General features: G+C 33.2%; 1 protein-coding gene across 6 annotated transcripts in view; it reads right to left on the bottom strand.

Moving 5' to 3' along the window:
- The window catches only part of RSRC1 (arginine and serine rich coiled-coil 1), a 442,527-nt gene that overhangs the window by 225,648 nt on the left and 194,891 nt on the right, over positions 1–21,988 (bottom strand). For all 6 annotated transcript variants that reach the window (XM_063620324.1, XM_063620323.1, XM_063620321.1 and 3 more), the window contains exon 5: positions 9,131–9,167. In XM_063620324.1, the coding sequence (XP_063476394.1) occupies positions 9,131–9,167 (37 nt within the window). The remainder of the gene's footprint in view (positions 1–9,130; positions 9,168–21,988) is intronic.

Below are 21,988 nucleotides of genomic sequence, written 5' to 3'. Positions count from 1 at the left end.
CAAAAGTAATTTTTCCTTAAAAATAATATTCATATATGCTCAGCAAAAAAAAAAAAACCTGTTACCTACCCAGGTCATAGAAGAGAAGTCATCAGTGATTCCACTGGAAGCTCAAGCTTTCGCATCTTGCTTTTAACGCGCACTCCACTTGGCCACAAAAGATTTTAAAAATAAGCGAAGTCCCTCCCCATTAAAAAAAATAATTTTGATAACTTACTAAACAATATGGTATCAATTTACTTGTCTTTCGATTCCCAAACAAGTCAATAAACACACAACATTTGCAAGAGCAGATGCTGAATAATTTAGTCAAAAAATAAATATAAAGCTGAATATTTACTTAAAAGGTAGAGTCAACAAGGAAAGAAATTATACTATAATATGATGGTATGATATAGTCACTACCAAAATTGAAGATTATAATAAAATGTTACAGGAAGAGTTGGGTCAAAATTTCAAATTTAAAAATATTAGTCTGTAATAAATCTAAACAATATTTTAAAGATGTCATAAGCCCCTTTTCTAATCTAATCATCACTTATTTGTTTTTTGCAATTATGAGATAGGATTTTCTTATATAAAGTAACCAATTATTTCCTGTACTGATTATAATAAATTTATCATAAGCCTATTCTTACACATACTGTAATCAAGGTAACCAAAGTAAAAATAAAGTTGAATCTGTGCTGACTCCATAAAAGGCAAATTACATGGTCCTCAAATTTTCCCTAGAAATGCTTTAAATGATATAGTAGTAGTATTAACTTCCAGATTTTGACAGAATTCCAGCAAAAACCAGCTTCACGTGTGTGTATACATATTGCATCTAGCACTAAACAAATAAAAAGTCCAAATTGTAAAATACCATACATAGTATGACTGTATTTTTACAAGTTAACAAAAAGCTAAGTAATATATGCATATATATGCCTGAAAACAGAGAAGGATACAGGAGATGAGTGGTAACTATTAAGACAAGATTGATGGCAGATAGGAAAAGATATAATCATTTTTTTATATATCAGTTTTTTGACATATTACAATGAACACGTATTAAAGCACTTTATAATATTTAAAAGTATATAATGAAGTTTTTAAAAGGGTAAGGATATAAACAGATAAAGGACAAAATGTTCTCATAATTCGCTCTGAGTATGCTGGAATTAAGATATTGTTTTTATCTAAAGTTTCTTACATTAACTGGAACTGTTACAATTTTTTCTTTCTCTACAAAAATAATGATATACTTTAAAAAGTCTTATGCTTTGATAAATTTCACATACTATTTTAACAACGCTATGGGTAAGGGGAAAATGAAAAAAGTGAAACAGAGCAGTTGTGTGCCTTTCTAGAGGTCACACAGTAAAATCACAATATTCTGACTCCTTGTGCTGTGCTCTTCCTAAAATAAATAGGCTGTGTATGTTAAAATTAAATACAGATGCTATTATTCAGTGGCAAATGGTAATAGGCGTGATTAAAGATAGCACTGTGGCAAAGGCGTTGTCCATCTTAACTCCTAACAGAAAACAATGCTGTTATCCCTGTTGCTAGTTCTCTCTCTACAGTTACTTAAGTTAGATCCCAAGAAAGCCTCTGAAATAACTACTAGGTACCACATGGGATGCCCTGCAATGAAAGTAAGCCTACAGTGTTTTGAACCCTAATACAAAAAACAATAATAAGAATACAATATTCAGTTACTGCAGTAGTTTCAAGAAGGTCTGATTTTCAGACCCTTAAGTAATGAGAAGTGGGAGTTACTTTAATGCATTTAGAATATTTAGTTTTACTTTAAAAAGCTTTAATAACCTCAGGTGCATAAAAGTCAAAAAAAGTTATTTATATTAAACATAATTCTGACACTATTAACAATATCATGAAAATTGCATGACATCTTGTCCTTTTTTTTAAACGTCAGCCTGCCACCATTTCCCCTCCATTTTAAAAACCATTGTGCCTTATAATAAAACACACAGATCTTTCCCTAGAGGGTGAAAGGAGGGATTGGGCAAGGGCAGAGAAGGGCCCAAGTTCATGCTATTTGAATGACTGGACAATATTAATCATTTATTACAGAATCAATTTTCAATAAACTTGTAACTCATCAAAATGTATCAGAGAAATGGATCACTTGACATGGCACTGTTTATGACTAGATTATATGCCAGTCCTCAGATTTAAGATCTGTAAACTGCCTAAGAAATTATGACAGTAATATGACATTAACATGACATTAATATTTTATCCACATTAAAGGTATTTTAATTTGCACACATTCATACGACGCACTGTCTGTTAAAAGGAAAGAGAAAGACTTATGGAATTGGTCTTGTAGAAAGAAGAAAAACTTCATGCTGTTTCATCTCATGATCACAGTTTAAGGAAAGTGTCTGTTTTAATATGTAGTTTTACCCTAAACCTCAAATGTATATTGTCTTAGGTGAGAAAAATATATTAAAATGTTGGGAGAAAGGTATCTATTATGCTGAAATCCTTAAACAGTGACATGAGCTAATAAATATTTTTAATCAGTGTTTAATAAATATTGAGTATATAGGTAACATCAGTGCATTTTGAGATAATATATTCTCAAACTCATTTAGACAAATGTCAAATACATATTTTCAGAACACAGTAAGAAAATATGAAGCTACAACTGAAATATTTAAAATGTTACAGATGAAAGTTTAGAGTTTATAATCTATTTTTGCATTTTCTAGCTCATGCTGTACATTAACTGAATCCCCAAAAGTATGACAATGATCCATTAACTGTGTTTATGCTTGTGTTAAATAGAACTATTAGTCTGAAAACCGAAATACAGCAGTTTGATTTTCAAGTCCTATGTAAAACAGTCTAAAACAGAAAGGAAAGGGCTTTTATTGGAACCTGATAGTTATTGATGAATACCTAATAGCAATGGGCCTGCCTACATTTCTGGCAAGCAGAATTATATTCTTATAAACCACTGATGGGCTAAACAAACTATTAATGACAGTGGCTTTTCAACATTTAAAATGGTCAGACTGTGTTACTTGACCACAAGGACAAGTAGGTCATTACTCTCAAATGTTATACAATATAAGAAACATAAATGAGACCTCTGTGGAGAGACAAAACCCACATGTATGGCTCCAGAGTTCTTTTGCTATTCAGCTATTAATAGAAAACAAATCCCACTTAAAGCTGTAAACACCTGTAACCCTTTTCACTAAAAGATGTATTATCATTCATTTAATTTCCCACTTAAAGCTTAACAAGGTATTATTAATCCTAGCGTCCAACACCAGTCCTGAAAAATACAACTTAACATCTGAACCAAAAATTTGAAAACAAATGTCTGTTACTCTTGCAAGATAAGATGAATTTTTTGCCCCTCTATAAACTTTCTAGAGTACCTCCTTCCCCTGGGTTTATGAACACCCAATCAATCATTCATAGGGAGCAGAATAATACTCAATGAATACAATGAAAACATCTAGATTCTTCTCCAGATTCAGAAGGCCTTCTTCATTGGACACATGTCTTTCAATTTAATGCCTTTTAATGTATTTTTCTTCCTGGTGGTCACTGAACCAGCAGCACTAACCTTGCTTAGGAGCTCGTTGAAATGCATAATTTCAAATCGTGCCCCAGACCCAAAGAATCAGAATGTGCTTTAAGCAAGAATCCCAGGTGACTCATATGTACATTAAAGATGGTGAAGCACTGGCCCAGATCACCCTGTACAGTTACTACAAGCCACTTCTATTTATTTGACTTTCAGAAAAGAGAACAAAGGAAGCTTTAGAAACATCATACTGATCAGGATAATTCATTTCATTCCTTGCCAAAGGGGGCATAGCACAGCTGTCCTTCTTTCAAGCCAGTAACAACTCACAAAACTATTTTGACCTAAAAAAGTAACGATTTTTCATACAGCTCAACTTAATATTTTCTGATCTAAATCCTTCTCCCAAGAGAAAAGGATAGCATCACTTTTATAGTTTGGTTATAAAATAATAATAGCTGTATTGTCATCAAATGGCAAGGCTCTATCTCCTGTATTTTTTTCTTAATTGGAAAAATAAAAATGTGTTGACTTCATTAAACCCCTCAGCTGAAAGTAAACATTTTAATCCCCATTCAGTAGTCCAATAAGTGTCACTACTCACTACATTATCCAGAACTTTAAAACATAATGGTAGAAAAAACCTGGAGTCGCCGGGCGCAGTTGCTTATGCTTGTAATCCCAGCATTCTGGAGGCCGAGGAGGGCGGATCATCTGAAGTCAGGAGTTCGAGGCTAGCCCAGCCAACATGGTAAAATCATGTTGGTCTCTACTAAAAATATAAAAATTAGCCAGGCATGATGGCCAGTGCCTGCAGTCCCAGCTACTCAGGAGGCTGAGACAGCAGAATCACTTGAACCTGGGAGGTGGAGGTTGCAGTGAGCCAAGATTGCACCACTGCTCTCCAGCCTGGAAGACTGAGCAAGACTCCCATCTCAAAAAAGAAAAAAAAAAAAAAAGAAAGAAAAAAGAAAAAACATGGAGTCAGCAACCTTTGATAGAACAAGAAGAACTTAGAGTCAACTTTCTACAATTTTAGAGCAGCAATTTAAAAAAAAAAAAGTCAGGAGCAACATCTAATAACCACCCACCTCCACTCCTTCAACCCTTCTGTGATAACAGACACAACCCTGGGGTTATGATCAGAAGGCCTTTCATCTATAAGTGATTACTCATCAAATTAAAAAAATGATTTTCTTAAGTTCATTACAAAATCTAATTAAGCACAACATTATAAGCAGTGTTTTCACTCATTTCCTTTAAGCCTTAAAAAATGTTATAGGCACTGAGCTATGACACAAACCCACTGAATATGCAGCATTACGTCTTGGAACCTGAGGGTCAAGAGAAACCTATGCACACGTGAAGCATGTGCTACCTGTTGTGCTGTTAGCAATAAAACACTTTGCCTCTGACCCAGGAATCTCATATCTTCTGCCAGCATCTATACAACTGTGGAAGGCATGCAAGTAGGCTAAAATCTCAGACCCTTAATAAAGAAACACAATAAATATAATGATACACACAGTAATTTTTCCAGGATATAATGTTAAGCAAAAAAAAAAAAAAAAAGGAAAAAAAAAAACACACACCACACACACACACACACACACACACACACACAGTTTAACCAAAAAAACAAAAACAACAAAAAAAACAAAAAAACAAAGGATTAATAATAAACCAGAAGTCAATAAAATTGGCTATTTATTTACAAGGGGTGGAAGAGAATAGTCTAGAAAGCAAGAGAGTGACACACCTCTCTGAGAATACCACTGTGTATAATTTTGACCTCTGGAAGCATGTTAACATCATACATGTTCAAAGATAATTAAATCAATAGGAATGGGGACAAAGACACCTAAATTGAATGCAAACAGAAACAAATAAATGCAACTATATTTCAAATGAATAACATAACTATATTCATTGGAGAAAGGGAACTGCAAATAAATCTTGAACTCTTTTTAAAAGGGTTATTTTACTCAAAGTATGCTTGTAGCAATTCTAAAACTATTTTATGTGTATTATATGACTGAACAAATGAGTAACTGTATTGGTGTTATTAGGAGTCAGGGTTCTCACTTGTTATAAGAACCTAGAAGCCATCTTGAAAAGATTCTCCCTGATAAATCTGGGACAATCTGACCATCAAAATAAATAAGGAAAGTAACTGACAATAACCTATTTAATAAAATTAAAATCATGAGTCCTTACTCCTGATAAATAGATAAATAAAATAAGGAAGGTGGGCTCTTCCTTACTGTAGAATGCTGGCTGTAACATAGAGGGAGCAGTAGAATTGGAAAATCTGTATTTTGCAACCATCAGACAAGAATCATCAATAGATAACAGAACAACAGCCTTCAAAGTCTCAGTCTAGAACTTTAAAAAGGCATAGGCTTTATGGGTAGTGAACAAGTTTGTGAAAAGAAAAATAAGATGGTATTGGACAGTATATTATAAAAAATTTAAGCTGGGGAGAATGAGATACTAGGACAGTTCTCAAGATCACTTGGCAACATTAAGAGAAAGAAATGATTAAAAAAAAAACAGAAAGGCTGAATCAATGGTCTAAGAGATTGTAAAAAACTTAGGTAAAGGAAATCAGTCCTTGAAGAGGTTCCAGGGGAAGAGTCCACTTACCCCACTCTTTTCTCCACAGATCCACACTTGCTTTCCCCTTTTCAGAGTTACATATAACTATATACCAAGAAGAGCATATAAACATATAGTACAAAAACAGAGCAACTATGTTACCTGGTAGCAAGTATAACAAGCGACAAATATAATTTTTCTTAACTTATTAAAATGTATATTGGCTTTTACCTCCTTAGAACAATGCTAATTTTCTATGATAATCTAAGTAAATAATTTTTTAAAAACAAAGACTGAAGAAAGCTATACAAAGAAGAGATTAATTCCAAATGTACAGGATGCTTTCCTTATTTTAATATTATCATATATTTTTAACACTGATCTATTCAAAAATATACTTCTTATTGTATCTGGATATACAGCCAATTCAAAGAAGAGCTACATATATGCTAGAAGGCTCTAAACAATCTGCTCAGCAGTAAAAGGGAGAGACACAAACCTCAGGTGCCCACAGATGCTAGACAGAACAGGTTTCATTAATGCTCAAGCCACAAATTGTGAGTTTAGCTCCATTTTAGGCATGAACCTTTTTAGAAAGGTTTATAAAGGTATTCTTCATAATATCACTGACTTTAATGAGTATTATTAAAGTACAATGCAAGATGGATGAATAGATGGATAAACAGACAGATGGATAGATGAATATATTGTTAATAGTCCACAGTTAGTGGGTCAATTACAACATCAAGTTACAGTCTTTCAAACAACTAAGATAAAATGCATTCAAATCATCCGCTTCTTACTACCTAACTGTATGCTAGTCCTGGCTCTTTATTCCCAAAATGCTTATCTTTGAAACATATTTGAGGTATATGACCTGGCTCTCTCATTCCCAAAGTGCTTATCTTTGAAATACATTTGAGGTATGTGACATAAGTAAAAATGAAATATAACTTAGTGTCAAGAATAGAGAAGAATAATTAATATACAATTATTCTTCAATGAGTAGCTATGTTTTATAAAAAGTTTTAAAATATTTTTAGCCAGAGTACTCTTTCTTCAGATGAAATGTTATTTAAAAGTTCAAAAGTTTACGAAATAACTAAAAATGGAACTATTTTGGTTAAAGTGGTAGTGGAAGTCTGGAGTACCACCTGCTTTGGAGAGCTTTCTGGGCAGCCCAAGGCACAGCTAGAAAACCACTGCTGGATAAAATTATAAGTACAATATAAATGTGTGAAATAGTCACTGAAAATGAGATGCTACTAGTAAGTATAAAACGTATGAAATCTAAACTAGTAAAACATCAAAGCCATTTTTATTTACTGAAGAACACGAACAAAGTAAATATAAAGTATTTTTAATAAATAATAATTTACAACAAAAGTATAAAAGACACCTCAGGCCAGGTGACTCACGCCTGTAATTCCAGCATTTTGGGAAGCTGAGGTGGGCGGATCACCTGAGGTCAGGTGTTTGAGACCAGCCTGGCTAATATGGTGAAATGCCATCTCTACTAAAAACACACAAAAAAATAGCTGGGTGTCGTTGACGGGCACCTGTAAGTCCAAATACTGGGAGGCTGAGGCAGGAGAATCGCTTGAACCTGGGAGGCAGAGGTTGCAGTGAGCTGAGATCGCACCACTGCACACTAATCTGGGAGAAAGAGAGAGGCTCCATCTCAAAAAAACAAACAAACAAACAAACAAATAAATAAATAAATAAATAAATAAAAATAAAAAATAAAAGACACCTAATTTTGGCACTATGATAGCTGTTCTTCCTTGTTGTAAGCCCCTAACTGATACTGGAATGTGATGTTACAGATTAACATGTTTATTCTGATGTCCATATGTCCTAAATCTATGTGCTATTATGAAGTGATAAACAGTGGTTCAGGAAATATTTTTAATGATGAAAATAACCATGTTATTTACTAACTTCTGATCCCCAAATACATAGCTCAAATTTTCTATTATATCCTCCTTTTTAATAATTAATCTCTAATTTTTAGGATCACTTTTAAAAGTCTAGATTTCCTCAGTTTCCATTAGCTGGAAAAGAAAAACTAAAAATTCCTTCCAACTATAAAACTGCTATAAGTCAAAATGAAGCTGTCTCTTGCTACTGTTTGCTTTTGTGGAAGCAGAACAAAAATACATTAATAGTTAACAAAGCTACAGTATGATATACGAATGAAGTCTTGCATTAAAAAACTACTTAGACTGTATTTACAAAAGAATCTGTACCATTAATTATTCAACATTTGGATCTGACCAGAAACCAGAGGATGATTCTGTAATGCTCAGTTTAAATGAACTACTTAACGTTGTAATAAACACTCAATACAGTGGGCTCAATGAGTTTCAAACATATTACAATTGTACGGGTTTTCCAATTTTTTGATCAATAACACATTTTAATGCTAAATCAGTTTGAATTTCACTTTTCTCTAAAATGTTTACTTAAACCAAAAATTTTGCATCTCAATTATTTTATATTCTAAATCTGAATGTAGTTTAAACCAATGCATTATTCATAAAGCAAAGACATCAGGAAAGACAAAGCTGTGCACTTCTTTCAAAGCTGCTAAATTGCTAAAACATACCATATTTATGCATGCAATATTTGATTGTGTTTTTCTTAAAACACAAGCTTGTTTTCATCAGATCAAGATACGCCAAAAATTCTACACCAAACAATTTTTGTTTATAATTAAAGCAAGCATCAATCCAAGGATTGTCATCCATTTTATTTCATCTCTACATCAAAAAAAAAAGTAATTAAAAAAATTTTTAAATTCCCTGGAAATGATAAGAGAAATGAAAATGTAAGTGCCTTCACATAATAACAGTAAGCTGACCCTTTGGGAAATGGTTGACTTTCTCAATACAAGGTATTCAAAGCTCATTCAAAAGTGTTCATTTAGAATGCAGATATCAAAGATGATGAAATGTTCAAGAGAAAATTAGAACTTACCAGATGTTCTAATCCAGCTTTGATGTTTCCAGATTCCCTAAAATAGAAAAGTAAAAGTTCTAAATAGTTGCTAAATCCTTGTCTGCTCTAATTTGTTTACCTCAAAAATGTTTTATAAACCCTTTTAATTTTTTCATATGTATTTACTTATGTTCATAACACTGTTTTTAAGGACAAAACAGTTTTTATCAAAAGTGAACAGATAATTTATATCAGATTTACCACTAAATTGGTATTTCACTAAAAAAAGTTTCAGATTTTTCAAAGTCAATGAAAAATGTAAAGAACTCACAAACATCATTTTATTCTTCATACAATACCTATTCCTTTCACACTAGCTTTTCTATTAGAAATTTTATTATATTATTGTTTATTTCCAACATTTATTATGAAAATGTTCAAATTTACAGATTCTATCCACCACCTAGATTCTATAACTCACATTTTATTATATTTGGTTTCTCAAATATCCATCCATCAATGGTTGCATTTTTATAAAAAGAATCTACACATAAAGAATACCTTAGTGAGTACACAGCTAAATAACTAAATCTTAACCTATTTTCTCCTGTCATTAATTTTATGAATTTAATGCACACTACAAATCAGGACCCAAGATCATTTTAATATTAAAAAAGAAAATATCACCAAAGAAAACATAAACATCAAATATCATGATATATTTTAAGTATTAAATTTCCTGCTTTTTACTGTAAAAGAGACTGCTTATGGAACTAAAAATACAAGTATCTGTACATGTAGCAAACATAATTTAAATACAGATTTGTTGAAATGTGGCAAATAGTTAAATTTTTTCTGATTTCAATCTGTACTAATTTATTTGTGACAAATGAACTTTGGCTTTTCTCATTCTGATCAAGCAATATTTTAGTTCCATTCTAAGTACCAAGCATTACCTTTTTTAACAAGAAATTATAATCCTACCACATTGCAGAAAGTAATTATTAATATAAATCCTCCAACAATAAACAACATTATTATATTCGTGATGTTTAATCTTCTCCCCACATCTCCTCACTTCTCTGAGGGGTCTCAACTTTCTTTTCTATTTCTGTCTTCTATTTTTTCTTTGCCAAAGATATACTTACCTGTTTCCTTTGTCTTGCTATACTATCTTTCCAAATTTCTCCATTTTTATTCCCTTCAGATTTGCTGCTGGAAAACTGTACTCATGGCTTCTAACCTTTGCTCTCACTGCCCAATCTGATATATTAAATTCCCACTTCTACTGATTAGCACTAATTTTCAGCCATTCTCTTCTGTATTTCCTGCTTCTGGCAATCTTAGCAAAACTATATATTCAATGTTTAGATATTTAATGGTTTCTGAAACTCATTATTTAATCTCTAATGTCTGCAGTCCTACTGACAAATGATAGGAATAAATTACTGCAAGGTGTGAGAGAAGACTACTATCTATATAAATAATTATTTTATACTTTATCATTATAAAACTGATGCATTTATCGGAGCTGGAAGTCGAATGAATCTTTACATTTTCACAAGAACATTCAAATATAGTTATTTGCATAACTTAAAATTTAAACCAAAAAGTATTAACATATAGTGAAACATCTGAACAGGGCAACATAGATGTGTGTATGCACATGTGCGCGCGCACACACACACACACACACACGAAATAAAATTAAGTCTTCCTCCCATCACTGACTCCCAGTTCTCAATCTTGGTTTATCCTTCTGAAGATATTCTATGCACTCGTGTGTGTGTGTGTGTGTGTGTGTGTGTGTGTGTGTGTGTGTGTCTTTCTCCCTTCTATGTTTGTTGAAATCCACAACAGAAGCATATTATACACTCTGTTTTGTATCTTCACTTGGTAATCTATCTTAGAGTCTGTGCTATATAATATACATCTACTTCACTTTCTCCCACAGCTACATTGTCACAAAATGGTTCTTATTAGAAAATAATATTGCAATATAAAAAGAACAAAAATGATCAGATTCAAAGTTAAGTCCATACTTTATTATCTGAAATAGCTGGGGCTAGACATGCTTTATCAGAATATTTCAGATTTTAGAAAGGTTAAGGTATGTCATACAACGGTGCCAGGAGGGTCTGATGCAGCATCTCATCATCATACACGTTAATAATTCTGAAAGAAAGATATTAATGTCCACACAAAATGGGATAAACAAAGACTGTAAATAGCTTCATTTCAGGGTAGGTTTGCTGTCAACTGTGTCTGCCACAATCTTAGGGAAAATCACTTAATTTTCTGAGATATCTGTATTTTAGAATGAGGACAAGAAACTGTTCTTTAAAACAAAAAGACAATGTAGACTATTGCTTTGCCATGTTTCTAAGTAATTCTTGAAATTAAAAGATATTTATAAAATGTTTTGAATGGCATGGCTGAGAAAAAACTAGTCATCATTCTTGGCACATTCCCTTTCCTTCACTATCAAATATAACCAAATGTAATCAACCATAGGGCCCTGGCTATTCCAACATCCTTAATTATCATTAGACTTAACTATTTCTTTCTATCTTCACAGCTTTTATGTTATTCCAGTCCATCATCCTTTCTCCATAAATTGCTGCAATAGTCTCTTATTGAATGCCAGTAGTTCCTGCCTTGTCCCATGTCAATTCATTTTCCATTAACACAGCAAAATCTTTCTAAAATATAAACTTAATCATGTCAATTCTCTTCTTAAAATCTACAGTATCCTACCATACTGCAGTTTACCTATTCCCTCTGTTATCTTGTCAAAGCTACATTACATGAAAAGTAACAACAGCAGCCACAACAAACTACTAACCCGGTTTCACTCACCAATGAACTACTTTCACTCTCTACCTAAAATGCTCCTTTTCTCCCAACCTCCTCTAATCTTCCCTGTCTAACAAAAATCCATCCTTCAGGACTCATCCTAAACCATTCTTCAATTCGGGAAACCTCCTTGTCCCACAAATTATGTAATGAATTCTTCCTATATGTTTCCATTAACACTCTGGGCATGTCCCATCACAGAATTGATCACGGTATTTTATAAATGCCTATTTACTTTCCTACTTACACCAGTGAAGTGAAAACTCCTTGACGATATGCATTCCATCTTTTTAATTTTTATATTCCAGCACCCAATACAATGACTGAATCAATATATTTAAGGATATGCCATCTGAATCACAAGACAAGCTTGGGTACAGAGTCAGTAGCAATCAGCTCAGGTCTCTGAGCAGTACTACTCAGCCCCACTCTATCTCCAACCCATGTAAAGAGCAAGGCAATTTGCAACACTGAGTGGCTGCCTGAGATAAAACAGTAGTATTAGGAGGAAGGCACAGGTGCCTGTATGTGCATGAACATGTGTAGGGTGTGGGTGGTTTTATTTATTTATTTATTTTTTTACTGTTTTTGAGGGTGTGGGAGCCACAATGGGGAAAGTAGTTGAGGCTAAACTAGAACACTAGAGGTTGTCCACTCTAGTTTTTAAATTAGCCTAGAGAAGCACAAGTCAGATCTTAGGTTTTTACCCCTCCTTTTAGATTAAAATTACTATCCAAGGCAGCTAAATGCTGTTAGGAAAAAAAAAGATGAACCCACAAGGAAAATTGTAAGATGTATAAACCAGAATTTAAAAAAATAATAATCTTACCCAGAGAAAACAGAATAAACTAAACAAGAATGTGAACATAATAACATCTTCAAAGAGATGATTTTTAGAAATGTAAGTATGAAAATGAAGTTATGAAAAAGAACCAATATATGATAGTGGGTATTACAAACATAATCACTTGAAATAAAGAATTCAGAGGATGGATTGAAAATACAATAGATACAGACAGAGGATGAATTAATAAGCTGGAAAACTGGGTAGAAGAACTATTGCAGAAGGCAGAGGGAGGGGGCAAAAAGACAAGACAAATAATTGATAGAATTAAGAACAGGAGTAGAAGTGTTAACATCTATATAATGAGAATCCTAGAAGGAGGATTAAAAAAAATGGAAGAGAAGAAATATTTGAGGAAATAATGACAGATTTCCCAGATATAAAAATATTCAAATCTCAGGTTGAAAGGGCACATAGGGTGCTGAAAGGGTGTTTAAAAATCTGCAGCGAAACATATTATACGGACATTTAAGACTATAATGGATTAAGAGAAAAGTCAAAAAGCTTCTGGAATGAAAAAGGAGACCCCTACACAAAGGAAGAATATCACTGATATTAGATTTCCCAACACTAAAGTGAAGACAAGAAGACAACGGAGTAATAACAACTCTCAAGATAAGTGTTACAGGAAAAGAACTGTGAACCAAGAATTAACATATAGCTAATAAACTATTATTTAAATACAAAGAAATATAAAGAAATTCTCAGCATACAAGGTTTCAGAAACTTCACCACACAAAGACATCATTTAAAAGAAGTCTTGAAGAATATAATGCAGATAAGAAGATAAATTCAAGAAGAATCAACAAGGTAAGGCAAGTAAAGGGTGGCCTAGAATTGAGCAATTATTGTAATCTAAGTAATCAATAACTATAAAGAAAACTAGAGAAAATTCACCCATAATCATCTGGAATTGAAATCCCAGAAAAGATTTTCAGATTGGATAAAAACCAAAATCCAGCAATGTATTATTTACAAAAGACACATAATACAAAACGATTCAGAAGGGTTTCCCAAAAAAAGGTTTCCCATAAAACCAGGCAAATATGGACCAAAAGAAAGCTGGGGCAGTAAGTTTAATGGTTTAATGACAAAATACATTTAAGTCCCCTGCTCCCATGTATGTATTATGTATGTATGTATACATATGAATGTATGTATATATTAGGAAAAGAAGGTAATTTTAGGTAATATATACATATATGACAGTCAGGGACTTAAGTATATTCTAGTCTAGGGAAAGATAAACCAAGAAGTTTTCATTTATATCTGGAAGGTTTGCATATACATAAAGCTTAACACATATCACATTGGGACACCTAAGTTTAAGCCAGTTCTCCATGATAATCAGTTTTCTTTACTTTTACTTTGGTCAGAAAGATAAGGAAGAATGACCACCTCAAAACAACACAGGTAAAGTATCATGAGTACATAAATACAACACAAAACAGTATGACATATAATACTGGTTTTAGAAGCAGAGTGCCTGTACTCAAATTTAAACACTACTACAAAATAGTCCTGTGAGCTTGAGTAATAATCCAACTTTTCTCAACCTCAGATTGTCCACCTATGATGTGAGGCTTACTTGCCTTACCTAACACACAAGGTTGCTGTGAAAGAGTAAGAAGGATAATGTACATGAAGATAAAAAATAAACTATAGAAATGTTATTATGATGGAGGACATTTAAACACAAAAGTATTAAAAGTGATTCTAAAAGTTTTAATGAATTTGAAAAAACAGAAAGGCAACATCCAAGACATTGACAGAAGGATCTTACAACAAATGGTATAAAACCTGTCCTCTTTAGTGGTCTGTCTCTTGGGTTGTCCCTGTCATGACTTCATCAATATTTGTGCAACTCCTTTTGCCCTGTGCTGAAAGCAGACTTAATTCAATTATAGGTCTCAAAACTGATAAAATGTTCCTAAAGTGGAAAATGGGAAGAGATTATTGGCAAATGAATAAAGATTTGTATCGAACTAACACACAGGAGTACAGCAGGTCTTTTTTTAATCATTCCCTGTCTTAAATCTTCTGGGAACCATGAGTTTCCCTTCCCCTCATGCAGCACATCGATTTCTGAATTAGACTGCAATATTAAATAATTAATATACTTGCCATGATTGATGTTCTGCATTAGTTGAATATTAGGTTATCAATCAAAATCCACTTGGTTTAATGTAATAATATTGAAAAAGTGTCACAGGCTGTTCATCCAATTTGTAGTTGAGGCAGCACAGATAGTAATGTTGGCATAACACAAGGCTCTAAAGCAGGAAATGCAGTGGCTCAACATGTATGAAGCAGACATTTTAAAACTAACTGGGACAAGACTGAGGTTTTCCTAAATAAACCAGGTGGCACCTGATAGTTTTAATCTTAGGAGTGAGAAGATGCCATGTATCAATCATGCCATGGCAGGCAAGAAAAAAATTAAAAGTAGGTATTACTTTCCTTTGTTACAAACAAATTTCATTATTTTTTCAAAAGAAATATACTCTAAGTCTAAAAACTATTGCTATAATAAAGCTTATGTCCTCTTAAGAAATTTGTAAACAAAAAGACTAAGATTTTTTAGATCTAGTCTTACCAGAAAGTCATTGACTTTTCTTTCCTTTTCTTAAAACAGAAGAACAGTATCAATCATACCAATGAATATTCAGGTTTTTTAGTAGTCTAGAGGAATTGGGTTAAGGAGCCACACTTAATAATGATATTTATTTTGAAAAAATACTATTCTTTCTGATGATAGCAATTTCCCTTACTATCAATATTTTGCATCTACATTTGTCAAAACATAAGCTTAGGAAAATAACTTAAATTACTTGATTCTCCCAGTAAAGTAATGACAATTTTTCTCATCTTCCCTATTATCTCAATCCAAAATCTATTATGGATTTACTTATAAAAGTGATTACTTAAAAACAAATTTAAGAAACAAAAGACATCTAAAAGAAAAGTGACTTTTTTGGGGTGATGAGTAGAAACTTAACAAAATAAATATAACCAAAACCATTTCAAAGACCAAGCCAAAATTCCAGTGAGGGTTTAGTTGTAAAATACTCATAAACCATAAATCACATAACTAATTGAAGTAGCATTAAAATATCATTCCACTGAACAAGTCCTTGGTAAATAAAAGATTAAATATAATTATAATCACTAATGTATTATCCTATGTGAAAATGTGTACATATACAGTAATTATGAAAAATGGAGTTAACTATTAAAAATAATTTTTTAAGAGATATTCTGTCACCCAGGCTGCAATGCAGTAGCAACATCTAGTTAGACTCTAACTCCTGGGCCCAAGTGGCCCTCCATCCTCAGGCTCCCAAGTAGCTATGACCACAGGCATGTGCCACCACACTCAGCTAATTTTTTTCTTATTTTTTGTAGAGATAGGTAGGGTCTCGCTATGTTGTCCAAGCTGGTCTTGAACTTCTAGCCTCAAGTGGCCCTCCCACATCAGCCACCCAAAGAACTGGAATTACAGGTGTGAGCCACTGCACCTGGCCAAAATAAAAAGGTACAGTAGAATTTTTTGTCATGAACTAAACATATTATTTTAAAAGATTAGTATGCTGCAGTTTTCTATGGATATAAGAGCTAAGATCATAGTTAATTTTGTATTTTTTTCTTTCATAAAGCAAAACCTACAGGAGTTGGATTTTTACATGATGTCACTGAAGGCTTATAAAAGCCTGACTACATACATTATTACAAATCTACATTTTCCATCTCAAACAATAATGAAAACATTTTTGTTTATCATGCATTAGATTTTCTTACGTATCAAATGTTATTGATAAATAAAAAGAATGGCAAAATATGAATCTAAGAAAAAGCTGAGTTCTGCCAGGCGTGGTGGCTCACGCCTGTAATCCCAGCACTTTGGGAGGCCGAGGTGGGCAGATCACGAGGTCAGGAGATGGAGACCATCCTGGCTAACACGGTGAAACCCCATCTCTACTAAAAAAAACACAGAAAATTAGCTGGGTGTGGTGGCGGGCGCCTGTAGTCCCAGGTACTCGGGAGGCTGAGGCAGGAGAATGGCGTGAACCTGGGAGGCGGAGCTTGCAGTGGGCCGAGATCACGCCACTGCACTCCAGCCTGGGCGACAGAGCAAGACTCCATCTCAAAACAAAACAAAACAAAACAAAACAAAAAAAGCTGAGTTCTAATTTCAGCTCTATTATTTACTAATGGTCTTTGTTCAGTTATATATTTCTCAAATTTTTCTCACCTTACATTCAAAATCACAGATTAACAAGATAATCAGCATATAATATAGAAGTCACTCAGTAAATACTGGTTCAATACAACAGCCTAATAATGGACCAATTGACTACACTCCACTTCCAAAATAAAATCTTTATATAAGTTTTATCTTTTTTAATTGCCTTGAAATCCATTTCAACTGTAATACCTATAAATGAAAGTCAGTCTCATTTTCAAACATCAAATCTTGGATGGATGGATGGATGGATGGATGGATGGATGGATGGATGGACAGATAGATAAATTTTGGCTAGTATCCAATAGAACACTACAGATATCCTGATATAAGCACATTCTTACGTTCTATTAGCAAGAAGGTACACTGTTGGGAAAAGCAAGCAAAAATAATTTCTATTTTTGTATTTTAACTCAATTTTTAAAAATGCTTAATGTCAGTACTCTGATCTACAAAGATCTTCCTGAAGTTCTCAGTTTCTACTTCTCAGGTTTGGTTAGAATTCTTAGCACTTTTCTCTTGATTGGTGAACACCTTGCAAATTAGTGGCTCTAAATGAATATTCTTATGTTACTATAGTTCAGAATGATGGTTTTCAGATGTTTGCATTTTACAAGTAGTTTTCGATCTGACTGATTATTATCGGTAATAAATAAAGCTCTAGAACTTATAAATCATTTGCACAGATAAGTCTACCATAGTAACAACATTTAAGTGTTTTGTTTTCTTTTTAAGATCCTTTAGTTTTATAGACAAATATTAGTGAGCATCCACTATGTCAAGACAAGTTTAAATTAAATATATTAAACAGCCAAGGACTTATGATACACACTTGGCTTATTCCAACGGGAAACTGAACACTTAAGTTAGTATGGATCAGTTATGCCACTTAAAACCAGTCAAGTAAACAGAGTTCACAGAAAGGGTCTACAGGGGAAAGAGAAGAGATTTCAGTATTTCTGAAGTAATGCTCTAGATAACAGTTGCAAACAAAGGAAAACTAAAAATTTGTCATCAGTAGATCTGATGTAAAAGAACCAATAAGAGAGGTTATTTTAGACACAAGAGAAATTATAGCAGAAACAGACTTGAAATGTCAAGGTGAAAGTACAACAGCAATGTTATTTACTGAGCTCCCTTAGCTCCACAATAAATTCTGAGGGGATAATAAAAACAATAACAACACAAACATCATCAACAGAAAAAAAGCAATAAAAAATATGGTACCTATGCCTTACATGTTAAAAACTGTGTTGTCAAACCAAGGCTAGTACAGTCAGCCCTCCCTATCTGTGAATCCACAACAATGAAGTCAACCAACCACAGATCAAAAATATTTGGGGGTGGGGGGCGGGGGCGGGGAACGTGCATCTATATTGAACATGTGCAGAGTTTTTATTCTTGACATTATTCCCTAAACAATACAGTATAACAACCACTCACATAACATTTAAGTTCTACTAGGTATTATAAGCAATCTAGATATAATACATAAATTATAGACAAATACTATGCCATTTTATATGAGGGACTTAAGAATCCATAGACTTTGGTATGTGCAGTAGGTCCTGGAATCAATATCTCACAGATACCGGGGGAAGATGGTATATAAAATAGTTAATGTCCAATCCAGGCAGGGAAAGGGCATGTGATACATGCTACCTATCTGGTACTTCCCACACGCAGGACAAACATTCATAATCAATGACAACTCTCTTTCCAACTTAGGCCAGGTGCAACTCAACACATTTTAGTAAGGAGTCATGGCCAGTTGTCTGGAGTTAGCAGGTGAGATGCAAGCTATTCACCATCACCCCCCACTTCAACCCATGCTCTTGACCTTGTTCAAGGAAAGTTCATAAAAAGGAAAAATGACCAGATGTGTTAGAGTGGTTGGAAAAGATTTCAAAGAGAAGGGTAATTTTAGCTAGATCCTGAAGGATTCATTGTATTTGCGTAGACTGAGTACATAGAAAAGAGGAGGCAGGAAGAGTGAGCTCAAAAGTCCAGCATGACCTGGCAGTGTTCAAGTATGGAGAGTACCCTGCCCAGAGAAGATGTATTAAAAGGTCATAAAACTTTAGTTAATTTAAAATAATTTTTATAATGTAAGTTTTTAGGTCCATCACATATAGTTGTGCATGTTGTTCATTATGAAAAAACAAAAAAATCAAGGGGGCAAGTGGAAGCTAAAAGCTATGTGCCCTGGCCAAACAGTATATCCTGGTATGCATCCACAGGAAAAAGGGACATCTTGTATAATATGCACAAAGGTGCCATATGGGCTACAAGTGACCCTGCAAATAATAAATGTTTATTGTAGAAAAATTCAAAATCACATCTGGTTCTAATGAAGAAAAAATAAAAGTCACCTGAAATCCCACTAGCCAAAGATAATAGCTTCAATATGTCCTCGTTTTTTCCTCCAGACATTCTTATGAATACACACAAATACAATTATTTTTCTTATAAAAATGGGACCATGGTTGATTTGTCATATAGCTTAAATTTTTTCACAACTTTACTATATATTATAAATAGCTTCTGGGTGTCAATAATATACTTCCATATAATATTTCAATGTTCGCATACTATTCTGCATACAGATGTACAATAAGCTAACTTACCCCTTATTTTTGGACATTTAGGTTCTTTCTGATTTATCCTTATAAATAAAACTGGGGTATAAGAAAAGAATAATCATTAGATTTAAAAAATCATTGATGATTTTATGTAATGTTTATTTCACTTGGAGAAATGGGGTTAAATAATTTTTATAAGGGGAAATAAACCTAGCGTATTTCATCTCCACTATTTAATCATAAATAAATTCATGCGTTCTATTACTTCTATACAAATACAAATATTTAAATATCAATTAAATTCACATTACAATTATAAATAATCTAAATTTAAATGTAATTTTAAAATACCATTTCTACTTCCAAAAATTCTACTATAAAATTATGTCCCAATAATTTCATAAAAGCAATATATTCCCATATGTAACACAGTCAACAATCCCAAAGAGAAGGTCATAAATATATCCTATTAAGTCTTTAGCTGTTAAAACTGAGGGAAAAGGCTAGGCTCAGTGGCTCACGCCTGTAATCCCAGCACTTTGGGAGGCTGAGACGAGTGGATCACGAGGTCAGAAGATGGAGACCATCCTGGCTAACACAGTGAAACCCCGTCTCTAATAAAAATACAAAAAATTGGCTGGGTGTGGTGGCACGCAACTATAGTCCCAGCTACTTGGAAGGCTGAGGCAGGAGAATCACTTGAACCCAGGAGGCAGAGATTATAGTGAGCTGAGATTGTGCCACTGCACTCCAGCCTGGGTGACAGAGCAAGACTCCATCTGGGAAAAAAAAAAAAAAAAAATTGAGGGAAAAGTGCAACATGTGTATATTTTTCCTGAAAACAGCAAAGTTTGAATAACTCAGAAATTGATTATCCAACTTTTCAATTATTCAAGTCTTTTGATGATTTTCTCTTTCTTCTGTTGTTTTCTGTTGAACTTCTGTTCTCCTGTTTAACTCAACAGGAAACTGAAAACTAAGGTGTAATTTTAATCAGGTAAGCATCTAATAGTGCTTGGAAATAATAATGAAGTCTTTCCTTGTTTAATGAATCAAACTCCTTGGCCTAGAATTCAAGATTCTTGCTCAAGTCAAAAGATTTGCCATTTCCTAAAGACCTCTTTGCACTTTCCAGCACTTAAATTTTCATGGTATTTGTCTAAGTGAACTGACCTTCTCAGAGATTCCACCTGTGAGGAAATACTGAACAGAGTTTGCCAGGCGCTGTAACAAGTGCTTTACATAATCTGCTCATTTAACATTTATGATTTTATAATAAAGAGATGTAATTATTATACCTATTTCATAGATGAGATAAATGAGGATCAGAGAGATTCAGCAGATCACACTACACCGCTCAGCTAGAAACCTGAATTCAATTCCCAAACTTTAGTCAAGGGAGAATTTATAACCGTCAACTCTAAAAAACAATAACCTCAAGAATAAAACAAGATTTTACAACATTCCTTTACTCCTTAATTGGAAACATGATTAGGGAGGAGGCAGCAAAGCGATGAGGATTTAAGTAAAAATAAACACTAGCTGAACCTGGTCATTTACACTTACATTCTCATTCAATTCTTACAATATTCACAAAACAAATACTGTATAAATAGCTAACACATTTAAACAGTTAGGAAAATTTTATAGTGCACAGTAAAGATCCATAAAATAAAAGGAAATGCCATTTTTCACCTAGCAAACAAGCAAAGGTGAAAACAAATGATAATGTTTCCATTGTTGGCAAAGGTGCTGAGAATCAGATATCCTCATGCACTACCAGTGGAAGCAGAAAATAACACAGGTTTTCTGGAGGGCAATTGGAAGAACATATCAACATTCTCAATAATACACGTAAAGCCTTTGCCTCACAGTCTACTTCTCTAAGTTTATCCCAATGATACATTCACAAAATATTAATCACTCCATTGTATTTAATACAAAAAAACTGAGAACTAAATGTCCAATAATGGCAAACTGTCAAATAAAATATAACCATACAACAGAAAACAATATCACCATTAAAAATTGTGACATAGTTATGTATTTTCACAAAATGGTCTTGTGCTATAGTAAGTTTTCTTTTTTAAATCATGTTACAAAATGTAAGAGGGTAAGTTTTATACATCCATGTGTACAGTGTGGTACATGTGCGTTTATCTAAAAAGATATAAAGTAAAAAGTAAACAGTATTTGACAGTGGGATTATGAGTGCTATTTTGTTCATTCTAATTGTTTATATGTTTTCTAAAGTGTCTTCCATGAAAAAAAAATTATTAGTCCAATTTAAAAAGTATTTAAAAAAAAATCCTCACAGCAGCTTTATTGAGTAGTAGTATTATTCTGGGTCTACATTCAGCTCACATTTTTCC

This window comes from Symphalangus syndactylus, chromosome 17, assembly GCF_028878055.3.
Source record: "Symphalangus syndactylus isolate Jambi chromosome 17, NHGRI_mSymSyn1-v2.1_pri, whole genome shotgun sequence".
NCBI classification, from domain to species: Eukaryota; Metazoa; Chordata; class Mammalia; order Primates; family Hylobatidae; genus Symphalangus; species Symphalangus syndactylus.
The sequence above is the reverse complement of the archived record's forward strand: the minus strand, read 5'-3'. Positions and strand labels throughout refer to the sequence as shown.